Below are 16450 nucleotides of genomic sequence, written 5' to 3' on the forward strand. Positions count from 1 at the left end.
GGCTTTGGGGAGATCCCCTCTGGGGGTTGCTGAGAGGGACTCTGGTGGCTTCCATGCTTGTCCTTGCAGCTCTGGAGAGGCAGCTGGGACTTAGCCTGCACCATGGGGAGGCCTGGGCCCACTGCCTGTGCTCAAACCTGGGGTATGTGTGCAGTGGTCACAGTGGAGGTGGTTCTTTAACACGGGGATAGGTTCATTCTGCCCTGTATGTGAGGTTGTCAGTCGTTATGTTAAACAATAGTAGCTAACATTTATCACTTACTCTGTGCCAGGCACTAGGGTTAAGACCTGACATAGTCATTCAATCCTCACAACAACCCAATGGTATGGACTTTTATTCCCATTTTACAGATGAGGAGACTGAGGATCACAGAAGTTAAATAACTTGCCCAAAGTTACACAACTAGGACGTGGCAGAGTTTGGCTTTGAATCTAGGCAGGCTGACTCCAAACTGTGGGGAAGATGAGTAACCCCGCTTCAGGGACCCTATCAGAGCTTGAGGTCCTCAGCCATCCTAGGTAAGGATTTGCCAGATTCCCAGGTAAGGACGTGGAGCTGTGCCTGGATCATCCAAGCCCAGGGCTGGTACCTCTAGGCATCACGAGAGTGGGGGTGGGGCTGTGCCCTCACAGACCTGCGGGGCCCACAGAGGCAGCCTGGTGAAGGGCAGAGTGGGGAGAAACAGGTGAGGCATGGCTTCTCCCTCCCTGGCTTTCCTGGGTGGGCTCAGTTACAGGGGGGAGTGGCCTCTCCTGCGCGTCCCGCCGCAGCCGTGTCTCTGCCTCTCCGCTTGCCAGTCAGGAACAGGCCCTGTCATGCCTCTGGCAGCACAGGAACCCCCAGGCAGCTCTGGGCTGCCATTCCCTTCCTTACTGCCGCCAGACACCGCTCTCTAGCTTCCTCTGGAGTGTGTGAAAACCACAGGGTTTACAGCAGCTAATTGCGCCACCGAGTGGCAGAATCGTGCACTGCACCCTGGAATCAAAGCCGCTTGGGAAATATTCCTAGAATCCCCCAAACCCGAAGCCGCTTCCACCAGCTTTCAGAGGAGATGTGGGGCAAAGATGGAGTCCAGCTGGTGGTGACTCTCCTTCTGGCCAGCCACGGAGTTCTTCCTTTTTCCTGGGAACGCCTGGCTCCCTTCTCCACAGTTCCGGAAAGACTTATAATTAAGGAAGGTGTCTGGCAGGAGGCACCTGCACCTGCTTTTGGCTTTACTCTTGACCAAGGATGAAGGCAATGCAAATAGCATTCCTCGTCAGACCTGACTGGAGCTCAAGCTTCATGAAAGCAGCACATGGTGGAGACTTCTTGAGCCTCAGTTTCCTTCCCCAGTTGTAAAATAGGGGTCCTAATACTTGACAAAATTGCTCAGATCAGTCCCTCTCATCCTTGGTTGCAATCACTGTCACCCAGAGAGCAGGCGAAACCGCTGATCTCTGTTTCTATCTCCGGAAATGCTGATTTCATTATTCTAGGGTGCAGTCTGGACATCAGGATTTTTTTTTTTTTTAAGTTTCCCTGGAGATCCTAGTGTGAAAATGAGGTCAAGTATCCCTGATTTCGACAGTACCTAGAGCCTAGGAGCCTTTTCATAGAGCTCTGAAAATGTCGGAGAACCAAATAAAAGTTATCGTTCCAGAAAAGCAATAAGATGCAAAATAACTGCACGTGATGACCTCACTTATAGCAAATTCTAATTCAGGCAAAACGAATCTATGGTGTTAGGGGTCAGGAGAGCAGCTGCCCTGGGGTGGGGTGTAGTGAACAGAAGGGGGCCTGGGGAGACTGCTGGGTACCCATGATCTGTTTCTCCAGCAGAGTGCTGGCTGCACAGATGGGCTCGCTTTGTGAGAACTCATGGAAATGTACACTGAAGATTTGTGTATTTTTCTATACATATGGTACATTTCAATAAAATTTACCAAAGTTTATTGGCTCCAAAATAGGAAAAGAAAACACAACACTGAAATTAATGTTTCACTGCATATCTAGAAAATGTAGCACTGTCCAACATTGTCAACTGTCAACCGTGATTCAACTCAACTCTGTATGTATGTGTGTGTGTGTGTAATTTAGGGCACGTTGTGGATGTCTAGGACAATGTTTGGTATATTGAGGGGCGGTCCCTGGTACCTAAGAAAATCTTAAAAGAGCCCAGGTTTACCCCAGGAGCTCTGAGCCTTGACCCCATTATGTACAAAACCATGTGCCTTTATCAGGGAAAGGCATTCGGCAGATTCGTAAAGGGCTATGTGACCACCCCCTAAGAAAAGGCTGAGAACAATTGGTTTTGAGGAGTCAGTGAGAAACTGGCCAAGACTGTGCCTACAGGAAATAAGTGTCCCCTAATGTCTTCTGAGGTTTCCACGTGGCTGTCCTCAGGCAGCTTTGGGAGGATTCATTCTCCTGGCAGCACCCAGGGCAGACAGTGCCGAGCTCCCAGCTCTTCCTCTAAGGGGCCATTTAACGGGCTTGTCTGGTCAGCGTCTGCTGGATGGTAGGACTTAGCCTGCAGCCTCCTGGAGCTGCACCGGGGCTTGTGGTTTTGAATCAGGGACGGCAGAGGAGGTGGAGGAGTGGGAAGGGAGTCAGAGAGCTGCCACAGTCTGCCGACCCCAGGTCATGCACTTAGCTACCCTGAGTCCCAGCTCTGTCCTCTGCAAAATGAGAGCAGGAGGAGAATGCATTTTTGTAAATGATGATCTATTTCTACAGAGTAAAATATTACTGTTACTGCTGAAGTTACACCAGGACCTCATTATACACTGGCCTCGTGCTACGGACTTACAGCCAGGTTCCAGGTTCTTCCATAGAACAAACATATTTATCCAAGGGTTTGCTGATTCCCTAATATATGCTAGGAACATTCATGTACATTATTATTCCATTTAGTTCCTTCACACTCTGGTGGGCGGTTATATTTGAATTCTTATTTTATAGATGAGGAAACTGGCGTTCCAAGTGGTTAGGTAGCTTGACAAGCGCCCACAGCTAGTAAATGTCAGAGTAAAGACCTGAACCTAAGTGTCAGAGCCCAAACCCTGCTCTCATTCTGCCAGCGTGTCACTCTGCCAGGCGAGTGGGAGACTCCGTTTGACCTGGATTCCCTCCTAACGGCAGACTCCAGACCTAGGGAGAAGCATGTGGGCAAGTGTGGACACAGAAAAATTAGCTTTACAGAGGCCTGATGGGGCTCGTTATTTTGGAGTAATTCAAGTTATCGATTTCTGTAATGGAAAAGTGACTGGGGACCAGCTACCACCTGAGAGCAGTCTGAGCAAAGCCCCGGAAGGGGGAAATGTTATACATGGCTTACTGGAACTTGTGGACGGCAATGGCCTTCTTCCCTCTGTCCCCCGTTCCTTGGTAAACTCTTGGAGGGTGGCGGATCTCGTCTTACTCATCTCCACCACCTCCGTGCCCCTGGCCCATGTGCCTGTCAGGGGGAGTGGGCAATGCAGCCCACCAGGAGTGCCGGCAGGCAGAGACAGGCAGCAAGGACAGGAAGGTACAGATGTTAAATGCTCCTGGGGCAATGTGACCTGAGATCCCCTTAGGCAGACGCAGACCAGTAAGCGGCCCTGATGCTACAGTTCGACTGCACTTGGCCACAGACTAACTCAAAGGGTAGAGGCAGCGACCCCAGCCCTCCCCTGTGCTTGCACAGCTGCTTTGAGTTGCCCTGGCCGTGAGATCTCATGGCTCTCCTCATGATCTCCACCTGTCCTGGGAGGCGAGGGAGGGAGGAGGAAGTGTGCATCCTCCTGGGGCTGAGTACATTTCCTGGAAAGTCTGGGTCTGGGGCCCTAGAGAATGGAGCTTCACGGTTGGGTGGGTGGATGGACGGACAGACAGGTGGATGCATACAGAGAAGATGGGTGCCGGGAGAGGACTGAGGGTTCAGAGGTGAGTGAGAGGGCGGCCTAGCTGGAGATGGATGCTCACAGACCATTCACAGGCAGAGGCAGGTGAATGGATGGGTACTGATCAGCCCTGTGCTCCCCAGGGCAGATCTACATACAGGGCTGGAGCTCTTCAAAGGAAAGATACTGTGGCACCCGGTCCCCAAATGAACTCTGCATTTGAGTGATGGATGTGTCTCGTTGGGAAGGATTCTTACAGGTCTAACATCGCCCCGGTTAATGACTTATGGATTGTTGTAAAATCAGGCAGTGCTGGAAGTGAAAGCAGGAGATTAAAGGGCCTGGGACAGATTTTATAATAATATCTGCATTTTATCAGTCAGGCGCTGCACTGCGTGCCGTGCAAGCTTTAGCTCGCAGCTTTGCGCGTTGTTAGGCTTCCTTTCGTGGAGGAAGAAACTGAGGTTTGGAGAGAGGAAGGGGCGTCAGGTTACTCACAGGTCTTGTGGGGGGAGCGTCTGGGAGTCAAGCCTCAGTCTGCCTGATCCCAGAGTCTCAGGGCAAATAGAAGGTGTTAAAGGCAGATGGAAGGAAGGAGGGAGGGAAGGCCATAGGAATTTTGGATCAGCCCTCTAAGAAAGAATGCGGCATTCTGGCCCACAAGACAGATTCTGTGTTGGGGTGAGGCTTTGAGACCCCTCTCTTCCCTCTTTCCTCTCTCGTGTCTGCCTTCAAGGCCTATAAATCTTGAGCCAGGGCACCTGAAAATGCAGTGCAACTACGTATGGGGTTTACCTTCCTCCCTGTGGCCCCAACTTGTTCCTCTGCCATGGTTCCCGTGGGCAGTCGGGGAGCTGATCGGGCTTGTCTCCTTCCCCAAGAGCTCTGCACTCAGGTGTGGGGTGGAGGGGGAGAGTTAGCCCTTAGATTGATCTTCCGGGGGAGAGAGGGCTACGTTACGGATTCTGGGTGATAGGTCCTTCATGGCTGCCGCAGGGCCATGAAGAAGGACGATGAGTTCCCTCTCCAGCGAGTATTCTGAGCCCCAGGGCCCCCGTCAGGCAGGCAGGCCAGGATCATGAGGTTCTAGGCAGGGGTGATGCAGGTCACCTCCACCACCTCCGTGCCCCTGGCCCATGTGCCTGTCAGGGGGAGTGGGCAATGCAGCCCACCAGGAGGGCCGGCAGGCAAAGACAGGCAGCAAGGACAGGAAGGTACAGATGTTAAATGCCCCTGGGGCAACGTGACCTGAGATCCCCTTAGGCAGACGCAGACCAGTAAGCGGCCCCGAATGCTACAGTTCAACTGTATCTGGCCACGGACTAACTCAAAGAGTAGAGGCAGCGACCCCAGCCCGCCCCTGTGCTTGCACAGCTGCTTTGAGTTGCCCTGGCCGTGAGGTCTCATGGCTCTGCTCACGATCTCCACCTGTCCTGGGAGGCGAGGAGGGAGGAGGAAGCGAGCACCCCGACCCCGCTCAGCTCCTGCCGGGGGCTTCCTGAACACCAGGATTTTAAGGTGGGTGAATCCTCCTGGGGCTAGTAAGTACCCTCCTCCCCCAATTCCCCACCTTGGCTGTAGCCTCCCTTCGCAGCTGAGCGGGACCCGCCATGCACCTACTACTTCCACTGGGCTCTTTCTTAGCTGGGCTCCATGGGCCAAGCGTGGTTCTTTGGTTCGCTCGGTGGGCACTTACGCGGACTCTGATTCTGGGTCAGCACCGTGAAAAGAATGAGCTCTACACCCCCTCCCATCCCCCGCCTATTTCGGAAACTGTTGCCAGACAGTGGCAGGTCTGAATCACCACTTTTGCCACTCAATTGCGCGTATGAAATACTTTGAGTTTTCTGGAGGAGGAGGCAGGGGGAGCAAGGAGGAGCCCCAGGTGGGCGTCTGATGCCCCACTAGGCTGTGGTCCTCTGGAAGTCACTGTTCTTTTTGGGCCCCAGTTTTCACAGCTGAACAGGATGAGGGAGGACTAAATGACTTCTCAGATCCAATCCCGAGGCCGGGTCACTAGCTGCTGGTGGACCTGTGCTCTGTGCAGCCTGGTCAGTGGCACGGTCTCTTTGCTCAGTTTACCTAATTTTATGGTGATTCTCTCTGGGAATGGTGCTACGTGAGAACTAAGTGGAGCAGCACCACAGCCCAGACCCCAGGAAGGTCTGCTCTGCTGCCTTAGGGCTATATTTGGACTTGAGGTCTCTTCCCTGGAAAGCTGTCAGCTGCCTGAGGGCGGCCAAGATCCTCCACATCTCCCACACCACAGAATCCCGGGAGACCTGGGCCACAGCAGGGCGCCCCGGGAGCCGTGTGAGCTTTGGCACTGGATAGACCCAGGCTCCATCCTGACCTTTGCTACTTATGAATATTATTATTTTTTTAAGATCTTATTTATTTATTTGACAGACAAAGACCACAAGTAGGCAGAGAGACAGCAGAGAGTGGGGCGGGGGTGGGGGGAAGCAGGCTCCTCACTGAGCAGGGAGCCCAACGCTAGGCTCGATCCCACGACCCTGAGATCATGACCCGAGCCGAAGCCAGAGGCTTCAACCACTGAGCCACCCACTTATGAATATTATTAACATTGGAAATTTATTTGGGGCTTTACTATGTACCAGGCACCATGTCGAGTGTTTTAGATCATCTTGTTTAATATTATGACTCCGTGAGGTAGGTATTATCCCCATTTTACAGATGAGAAAACTGAGCCTAGAGGATAGCACATCTACTTTACATTTCTGCTCAAATGCCTCTTTCCCAGAGCAGGGCTCTCCCGCCCCCAGCCCAGCGCTCTCCTCTCCATGTGCCTTCGTGCTGCTGCCCCCACTCCAGCACGCCTGTCCCCTCTGACACACTATATCCTTTACTTCTTAGTAGTTTAGCACCTGCCATATGTCGCCAGGCCATTCTGGAATCTTTGGCAGTGTTGCACACAGACGTATGGGCTAAGACATGAAAGCAATGCCCAGCTCACAGTATGAGTCCCACCAGGGAATGCCGAGTGACAGCTGGTTGAATAATTTGCCCAGGTGTGTGTTACCTGGCGGTTGTTCCCCAGAAGGCTTCAGTGGCCGGTCTGAATCACCGCTTTTGCCACTCAACCAGCCCTGGGACCTCGGGGAACTTGTTCTTTCTGAGCCTTGCTGCGTTGGTGAGGAAACAGACGAGTAACATTTATCCCATAGCACGGGTGTGGGGAGTCCTGGGGCCTTTCATGTAAACTTCTGGCCCCATGACAGGCGTTCCGTACATGTTAGCTCCTTCCTCCAAGGAGGCCTTTTTTCCTCTTCTTGTTTCTCATTTTTCTCTCATGGTCTACCCTTCAACCCCTTCGCCATTCAAGCCCCGTTCCCTAGGAGGATGGCCACTGAGGAGGGGTTGGTGTGATCCGTGGCGTCAACCAGCCCGTGCGCTCTCCCCGCCTCCTTCCTCTTCGGGGATGTGTCTGTTGCTAAGGAGACACCACCTCAGGCCTGACAGGATGTGGCTGGGGTTCTGGCCCACACTGCAGGCGAGAGACAGAGATAGGGCTGACCCCGGGGAGAGAGAGAAGGGGAGGGACTTGGCTAGCCTCCGGGGCTGGCAGTCTGGGTGGGATGTCACGCTGGAATCTGCTGGAAAACCCCAGCTGGCTCCCCAAGAAAATGAAGTGTTTGTCTTCTTGCCTCTGTGGGGCCTCTGAAGAAATGACCAATGGCCCTGTTTGGGAGGCTGAAGTGGAGCTCCTGTTGGGTCACAGTCTAGTGGTGCCGGTGGAGGTGTGATGCCCAGACCCTGGGAGGGGGCCATAGCAGCCAGAGTGACGCATAATCAGACTCTTGGCCCTCAGAATGGCACCTCCCCAGAGCAGGGCTGGCGACGGAGTGAAAGCTTGAAGAAGCTGTGTGGGTGATTCACGGCTCTGCCTTTGCAAAGGCCGGCCACACCGGCTGGTGAGGGAACTCGGCCTGGACACTACCGCCTCTTCTTGCCGCCGGAGTGGGACTCTGTGATGACTGTCACAGATCCTAGGTCCTTCCTAACCCATCCCCTGCCCCTGGGCAGCATGGAGGGATGGTGGATTTTTGTCACCAACTAGTGACCGCGCACCGCCCCCCCTACCCCAGGGAACAGGAAGGAAGCATCTGTGTTAAGAGCTCAGGCTGGGGGCCAGACCGCTCTGATGGGGTCCTTCCTCTGTTTGTCCAAGCTCTGTGTGAGCCGGACAAGCCACTTAGCTTCTCTGTAAAACTGGGGTCATCACAGCACTTCCTACTTGGGACTGTTGTGAGGATTACACACGCGGATTCTTCTAAAGATCTTCGATCTGGCCTAGACACACCAAGCTCACTAAATGTGGCTATTCTTCTCATGTGGGGGGGTACATTCCTGGGGAAGAGGAGTGTTCTTGGGCAGAATAAAAATGGTATTAATATTATTATTACTAGAGTGAGCCGGGGCTGCCCCAGATGGGGTCCAGCTCTGTTCGCACGATCCCCTGTAGGCCTGTGCCACTCATCAGCCCTGGAGCCATGTGCAATTTTTGTTAGAAACTCAAGTCACGTAGAAGGCAAGGGTGATGTGAGGAGCTTGAGCGGGGCTAAGGGACAAAGAAAGGACTGAACTGTTTGTGCTCAAAAGGGGCAGGCAAGGGTGTAGACACCTGCAGGCATCAGAGGAAGGTAAGTTGGAAGAAAGAGGGATGGGGAGCCTTTGCCTGGCTAGCTTGGTGTGGCGCTGGGGCCAGTTCAGCACAGACCAGCAAATGTACTGGACTGGCAGGACTTGGCGCAGAAAGCCTGGATTCCTGGCCCAGCGGGGAGGCTCTATTATTTGGGGGCAGGTAATGCTGAGTTGGGTCAGTACTTGCCTGGACTCTGTATCTTTTAGCCTCATATTTCTCTCAACACAAGCACCGTGGGGGCAGGAGACGTGATGCCCTTCATTGGACCTTGTCACCTTCCTCGTGGAAGGGACCCAGTGCTTGTCACATAGGAGGTTCTCGATGAATGCTTATTGAATGAATATTTGAATGAGTGAACGGATGCAAGGAGCTTGCTTTCCGGTGTAGCCACCCAAGAATTTAGCTAGATTTTTCAGAAGGTCCCTGTAAGTCCTGCTCTCATCCCATGCACTGGGCTCCTCCACCTGGCTGGAGGAAGACAGTGTGGGGACAGTAAACATGTCATCTCTACTTACCACTGTATGCCCAGAGCCTAGCTCAGTACCTGGCACATAGTAGCAGCTCAACTAATACTTGTTGAATGAATGAATCACATCCAGAGTAAGCCTTCTTACCCTGGAGCTGGGGTATTGTAGCTGTGCTCTTGACAGCTGGGGGAATTTGGAGCTCCTCTCGGTTAACTCATCTAGCCCCCCCACCAAGCAGGGTATGGTGACACAAATATACCCTGTTATAAGAAACTCGCTGTTATTACTTTAGAAGGTATCTGAAGTTTGCTGCGATCCTGAATTTTCTGATGTCCTTGGCAGGCTGTCTCACGAGGGGTCCTGTCCCTTATTTCTCATGCTGTTGTGTGGAGCCTGTCAATGGACACTGTTATCTTGTCATTTAGCATTACATTTGGAACTACTGCCTCTGTGGGTTATGGGTTTTACTTATCTTACTATCTTAGATCTACTTGTTCCTTTTGAGAAAGGCAGTAGCTTTCAGAATGACTAGGGAATAGGTTGAGCAGTGACAGCCCTGTCTCTTACCCCCTGACAAGATGGTGTGCTAGGAAAGGGCCCTTGCCTTGCCTGGGGACCAGCTGGCTCTGTGACCTTGGGCAGATCGCTTCATCTCTCTGAGCCTCATCTCTGGGCCCATCCATGCCTTTATTCTACACGAGCACATAGGAGTGGGGCTGCCCAGAGGTGGAGCAGTTTTTAAGTTGTTATATGCTTTCCTGTGAAAATGTAGCTGTTTTTATTTTGAGACTTTTCATTTAAGCTCCTGTTCTGAGTGTAAAAACAGTACTAGCTATGAGGAATTCATATTTCGTGATTTATTGGGAATATTATTATTATATTAGAACATGGTAGGTTTTTTGTTAAATATGTTTTTAAAATGCTTGCTCTGTTCTTAAATGTGATTTTATTACATCCTGGGGCAACTTTTTTTCCCCATGAAGAGTAGATCTGTGATTTATAACAAGCCTTCAGTACCGAGGCTGCTTGTGAAGATTTTCTACGGTGTTAACATCGTTCCCAAAGGGTCCCCTGGCTACAGAAGCTTCCTGGTTTCTAAGCATATTGCAGAGGAGACTAAGTTGCCAGATTCTTTCTAGAAATCAGGGTAACTTGAGACTAGCCATGTCTCTGTCCAGCCACACACTGAAGGGTCTGAGAAAGGAAAGGGCTTTAGGGATATGCCAGACCAAATCTCCTACTCTTTCGATTAAGAAAACTAAGGCCCAGTGTAGAAAAGTGACTTCCTCCAGGTAGAAGGCCTGGAATACTCCCTTCATAATCTGCCCCTTGCTCATCCTACATCCCTTGCCTGCTTCAAACTCCAGCCCCCCAAATGTGAACACTGGTGCACATCCCCAAACCACTGTTCACACTCAGAGCAGATACTTCCCCCGTCTTGTGATTTGCTTTCCAAGTGCCCCGGGATGGAAGGACTACTGCTAATTCAACATTCCAACCAGCATCTACTTGCCCCAGACACATATATATATATATATATTTTTTTTTGCACCAGCTAGGCACTAAATATCCAGCAGAGAGTTTATTGGCATAATTTCTCCAGAAAGTGGCTGGAAGACTTAGCAAGTTCCAACTTTAACATTTTTATCAAGAGTCCCAAAGGGTCACCTTTTCCCCTCCCATCATGACCACCAACTCCAATAAGGCTTTCTCTACCACAATGAGTCAGGGTGCACAGAGCAGAAACAGCACAGGCCAAACCAGCAGGCACATGGTACATGAGTCAATCAACAGCAAGCAACCGCCTGGGAGCCATCTTTGTTAAGGGCAAAATAGGGTCCTGTGACACTGGAGAATACAGAAAAGACAGGACTACCATGATTCTTCTGAAGAAGTGAGGGAGGGTAGATGGGGTAGGAGGGGAGACTTTCCTTTTCTCTTTTCCTCAGAAAACATCCATAGAAAGCCTTCACAAATAACTAAGATTACATAAATATCAGTAGCTTCCAAGCTTCCCTTTTCAAAGATGGCCACCCCTGGGTTCATTTCGAGGGAGCGCGCAACAAAATCTGCTGGGCGTGGAGAGAGAGACAGGCAGCGGGAGAGATTTAGTTTTCCACAAAGGTTTTTTTTTTGTTTGTTTGTTTTTGTTTTTTTCTTTTTTCCTTTATTGATGGGATTTAAAGTGCATATAACTGAAGGCAAAGTCCAAGGCCTAGAGAGAGATACGAGGCCCGAGAGAGAGGCTCAGAGATTCTAAAGGCAGCAGAAGGATACCCACCTAAAAAGGCCACTTGAGCTGCAAAAAGGATGGGAGAGAGAAAGAGAGAGAGAAAATGGGAAAAAGAGAAAGGGGGTTGGGGTGGGATGGGGGTGGGGGGAAGCATTTGGGAGGAAGAAGACAAACACCAGTTCAGAAATTCAGACAAAGATGAGTAGCAGGAGCTTGTTTCTATCCCTGGCAGGAGAAGACGGGCTGGCCTTACGGTACACACATTTGTTTCAGGGAACGTGAGAAGGGGAGGAAAAAGAGCAACTACTTCTGGGCAGGGCGCAGCACCCCAGGGACCCTTCAGATGGTGGGAGTGGTGGTGGTGGGCCTTCTCCAAACCTCTGCCGTGGTCTTCCCTAGAGACCCAGTGGGGGTCTCAGGAGACTCCAGCCAGCTAGGAGAAGTCAGGGCTGGGGACCTCGATCGGGCGCCTCCCCAGGGCTCCCCAGCGGAAGACCACTTGCTCGTGTTGCACTGGGCCGTGGCAGGGCCTCACTCACCCACACAGGCTGTGCCGTCCTCGTTGGGCTCGTAGCCCCGACTGCACCTCTTGTTGGTCCGGCACCTGTAGCTTCCGTACGTGTTCACGCACACGGGCTTGTCTCGAGGGCACACGAATGGGAACTGGATGCATTCATTGGTGTCTAGGAAGTGAGGGGAGTGGCTCACTGAGGAGGTGTGGGGCAGTGGGACCTTGCTCAGCCTCTGTCGCCCCACCTATTCTGTGACCTTGGGCATGTCCTTCTCTCTAGGCCTCAACGTCCTCACTTTAGTCCTTTTGGCTGACTTGTTCTCTACCTGACCTCTACATGTTGGGGGTGTCAGGCTTCCTCCCAGATCTTCTATCCACCACACTTTCTGTGGGTGGTGTCTTCATACATGGATGAGTCCAGATTCCTGTCTCCAGCCCCCAACCCATCTCTGGGGCTCCAGACTCGTGAATCTCATGTGCTTCTCACACTCCGTAGGTCCAAAATGGAACTCTAGGTCCCGCAGCCTTCAAACTTCTCCTGCCCACGACCCCATCTCGCCTAAGGCAGTCACACCCCGTCACCCACTCTGCTGCTTGAGCGTGGATAGGAGTGATTCCTAGTTCCTCCTCTTCCCTGACCTCTGTAGGCAATTTCATAACCGATCCTGCCACTCTGCCCCCTCTGTACCCGTCTGTCGGTCCAGCTCCTCCTCTGCTGCAGTCTATCCCCAGCCCGTACTACGCGCTGCCCAGAGGGCCGCCGCCACCTCCGGACCTGTGCCCTGGCTGCCGCATTTCCTTCCAATCCAATCTGCAGTCCATCTTCTGAAAATGTGAATGACCCCACGCCACTCTCCTGCTTAACTGCAAAGGGCCCTAGGAACAAATTCTGGACACCTCGCCACCCTCCCTGACTTAGCACTTGGCTCCTTCCCATTCCTTTCATGCACCAGGCCCCATTCCTGCCTCGGGTGCTTTGCTTCTGCTCAAGCTCAGCTCTTTCTGGGGCTGGACCTTTTCATCCTTCGGGTCTCAACTCAAAGGTCTTCTCCCTGACCACTCTTTCTAAAACAGTACCCAGAGACACCTTTGGAAGGGTTCTTAGCCCATCTCCTCCGGCTGCCCAGTCACAGGTATGTGGTTCCCCTCACTAGAATAAATGTCTCCGCAGGGCAGGAGCTTAAGGCCTGCATCCCCAGCACCGTGCATGGCACATAAACGTCTGCTGGGTGACAAGAAGGAAGAGGTGGCCTGAAGGGTGACCTCACAGGGTCCTGCCAGTGCTCATGCCAGATGCTGGAATTTCTGTGTCCATGCACCATCTGTTTAGGGCCACTGGGGTGGGGACACGGAGAGAGGAGGGGACATATTTCCTCCCAGGCCACCCTTGGAGCTGTCCTCCTCCACTTTCTCACCTGTGGTCCTTTGCCCACGTGGCACTTTCCACCTGAACGCTTTCTCCCCTCTCCCTGCCTGGCAACCGCCTCCCCCCACCCCAGCAGCCAGTTCTCAGCTTAGACTTTGTTTCCTCTGGGGCACCTTCTCCAGCCCTCTCTAGCTGGTGCAGGGCCCCGCCTCTGGGCGCCCACACCCTCCCCTCCCCCACCCTGCCCCCCTCACACTGCGGGGTCATCGCTGTTCACCCCTGTGCCTCTCCCACAGGCTCTAAGCTCCAGGGGGAGCAGGGACTATATCTGTCTTGTTGATTCTTAGGTCTCAGTAGCAAACCTGCTGGCTTGGGATTTGGGAGCACATGCACAGTAGGTGCTTATGGGTCCCCTCCCTGGGCCCAACTTTTTCCGAGCTCAGGGCAGGAAGCACTCACAGTTCCCAGAACCGCAGTGATTCTGCCTGCCGGCAGCGAACATCACTGCCCTCTGGGGAGCCATCTTGGTTTCTGGAGCCCCTGAGGCAAACAACGCCTTTCCCTCCCCACCTGTCTCCTCTGGTCTGCAGTCTGAGCTTGGCCAGGGCTCAGGCTGGCATTCCCCAAGGAGATTCTGGCTTCTGCCCCATGCCCTGGTGCCCGCAGGCAACTCACCCAGGCAATGGCCGTTTTCCTGCTGCGAGAATCCTTGGCCGCACTGCAGCGTGGGCAGAAGCAGAGACACAAGTGAGTGAAGAAGAGCCCACCTCAGTTTCCCTCCTCGTCACAGCCGCAGAGCGGCCGTCACCTGGACCCTAGAACGAGGGGTGCTCGTAGCTCCGGGCCTGGGGGCAGCCCCTCCCTGCCAGGACCCCTTCCCTTGCACTGAGAATAGGAGGCTGGGGGACGGCCGAGAGCACATTCTGTTCAGACTCCTGCTCATCTCACTCCTGTGGGGTGCGTGTGTCTGAGCCGGGACGCCTCACAGAACCTGGCCCTCTTCAGTGACCAGGCCCTGCCCAAACTGCATACGGAGGGATCACCATGGAGCCTGCCCTTTGCTGAGATTTCCACCATCCTAGGGGCAAAGTCTGCAAATTTCGGCGAGTCCAGCTGCTACCCATAGAGCTGCAGGGTGGGGCGGGGTGGAAGTGGGGTGCTGCTTTTCTGGCTCGGAGGCCCGGACGCCTTTGCTCACCTCCAGTGGGGCTGGGTCCTGAGGTCTGTCCTCATCCCGGGGGTAGGGGATCTCCAGCACGGAGTTCATCTCCTCACTGGCCACATTCCGGCTTGTCATCTTGCCATCCGGCCACGTCACCTCCACACTGCTGGCTTCGTCCTTCCCTGCCGGACAGAAGATAGAACTGAATTTTACATTCTATTTCATGTTAATTAATTTATATTTCCATAGCCACACACGGCTAGTGGCTACCATACGGGACGATGCAGCTCTAGAGCTTACATTCCAGTGGACAGGCCAATCAGCAGGAAGCTCTTTTGCGGCGGGGGGCGGGGGGGGGGGAGGTAAAGCCTGGTGGTAAGCAGGTTGACTTTGCAGTCGTGTGTTCAAATCTTGATTGTACCACTTTCCTGCTCCATTGGAAAGAATGTGGCGAGGGTTGGGCATCTGGGGGACCTGGGGCCAAATTCCAGCCGTGCCGCTGACTTGTTATATAATCTTGGGCATGTCGCTATATTTATATACTTATATTATTTATAATTTTAGCCTGCTAGGGGCCACACTTTCGTCTGCCATTGGGAATGGGCCTGCTTCCAGGAAGCGTCCACAATGGTGGGGATAGACAGGCAAAAAGAGGAACATAAATAACGTCAGATCCTGAGAAGTTCTGTGAAGAAAACAAAAGTAGAACAAGAGGGTAAAGAGGAACTGGGGGTTGGCTGGGGGCCTTTTCTAGTGCAGGATGATCAAGGGTGATCTCGGGGAGCAGGCCCTTGAGCTGAGCTCCGAATGAAAGCTGAGGTGATAAAGAACGGGACCGTGGAAGGCCCAGGGGAAGCCCCAATCTGCAGAGCTGAGATGTTTACAGCAGCTAATGGCGAAGCGCAGAGAACATTCATGGAGAATCCGCCTGCACACACCCTTCAAGCGATGTGCTACCCTGGTGGTAGAAAGTAGCTTGGGCAGATCTGTCTGGTGTTTAGGCTGTCTCTGAGCTGGCTGCAGGCCCCTGCTTAAGGCCTTGGGACTGTCACTGCGGCAAAGTCAGGCTAATGGTTATGAACTAGGGTGGGCGGGAGGAGGGGACTGGGCCTCACCTGTGGGGAGAAGCTCTTCTCCGAGTCGGTCACCCTGGGAAAGAGGGCAGTGCTCAGCCCAGGATGGAGAGAGGGTGTGGCCCCCTCGTTGTCCCCCACCAGGGATGACCAGATGTGGGCCTAGTGCTCAGGGGTCCACAAAGCCAATCAGCTGTGGGCTGAATCAACAATACGTCACCCACGTGTTTGTGCTACTTTCCCGGTAATGTATGCAGATACTCTTAGAAAAACAAGGGGAACCAGAACGTGTTGCTGAATTTCTAGCAGCTCCGGGCCCTTATTGTCCACCAGTGGATTTTACCAGGATAGCTACTATGGGGGCGGAGGGTAGTCTGTGACACATTTTCATGTATAAAAGGAATTCCTGCATTTTAGAAAATGTTGGCAGCCACAGCCAGACTTTAAGGGGAATGTGCGTGTAGACTTCTCTGTGTAGAGGGGCCCCCTTGGGATGGGAGGCCGAGAAGGCCTGGCATGGAGGGTCCCAGAGGCCCCTTCCTCCCGGAGTCCAACACACCACTCTGGGGCTTCCAGGGGAAGCTGCCCCTTCCGGGCCACATCACCCAGTGTCGGGGTTCTCCCTGCACTGACCTCCACTGCTGCTGTGTTGTGTGTTAATGAGGCTGGTGACCTGCTCCCACGGTCGAAGGTGTCAGGGGTGGGCAGCCCCTGCCTCCGAGGGCACTTGGGGCCGCGGCTCCGGGAGAGTCTCCTGGAGCAGACCCAGAAACCAGAAACAATTTCTCCTAACCCTCTCTTCCTCTGCTCCCTCCTTCTAAAATTCCTTTTGGAGGAGGGGGTGGACACGGGATCAGGGGGTATCACCTATAGGTTTTTTCTGTTTTGAAATAGTTGCTTGAAGTTAAAGGCACCTGGCGTTTTCAGGTTGAACAGTGCCCAAATTAAGTGGCATATATAGAAAGTAAACATGTTTCCATTAAACAAAGGAGACAAAGAAGAGCAAATGTTTCTCACCTAAGCCAAGAGAACAGTTACACGAATACATTTTCCAGACTGACTGAAGTGCCGAAATAACTCAGAAGAGTCACCGAATATTCATAGA

General features: G+C 52.9%; 1 protein-coding gene across 4 annotated transcripts in view; it reads right to left on the reverse strand.

Annotated features, from left to right (window-relative positions):
• Window positions 1-10567: 10567 nt before the first annotated feature.
• Window positions 10568-16450, reverse strand: part of CRTAC1 (cartilage acidic protein 1) — a 136378-nt gene continuing 130495 nt past the window's right edge. For 2 of the 4 annotated variants that reach the window (XM_032311974.1, XM_032311971.1), the window contains exons 12-15: window positions 14309-14454; window positions 13786-13828; window positions 11773-11916; window positions 10568-11299 (exon numbers count right to left, since the gene is read on the reverse strand). In XM_032311974.1, the coding sequence (XP_032167865.1) occupies window positions 11181-11299; window positions 11773-11916; window positions 13786-13828; window positions 14309-14454 (452 nt within the window). In that variant the 3' untranslated portion in view covers window positions 10568-11180. The remainder of the gene's footprint in view (window positions 11300-11772; window positions 11917-13785; window positions 13829-14308; window positions 14455-16450) is intronic. The other 2 variants (XM_032311972.1, XM_032311973.1) reach the window with 2 other exon arrangements.

Source organism: Mustela erminea, chromosome 14 (genome assembly GCF_009829155.1).
Source record: "Mustela erminea isolate mMusErm1 chromosome 14, mMusErm1.Pri, whole genome shotgun sequence".
In the NCBI taxonomy this organism is placed as follows: Eukaryota; Metazoa; Chordata; class Mammalia; order Carnivora; family Mustelidae; genus Mustela; species Mustela erminea.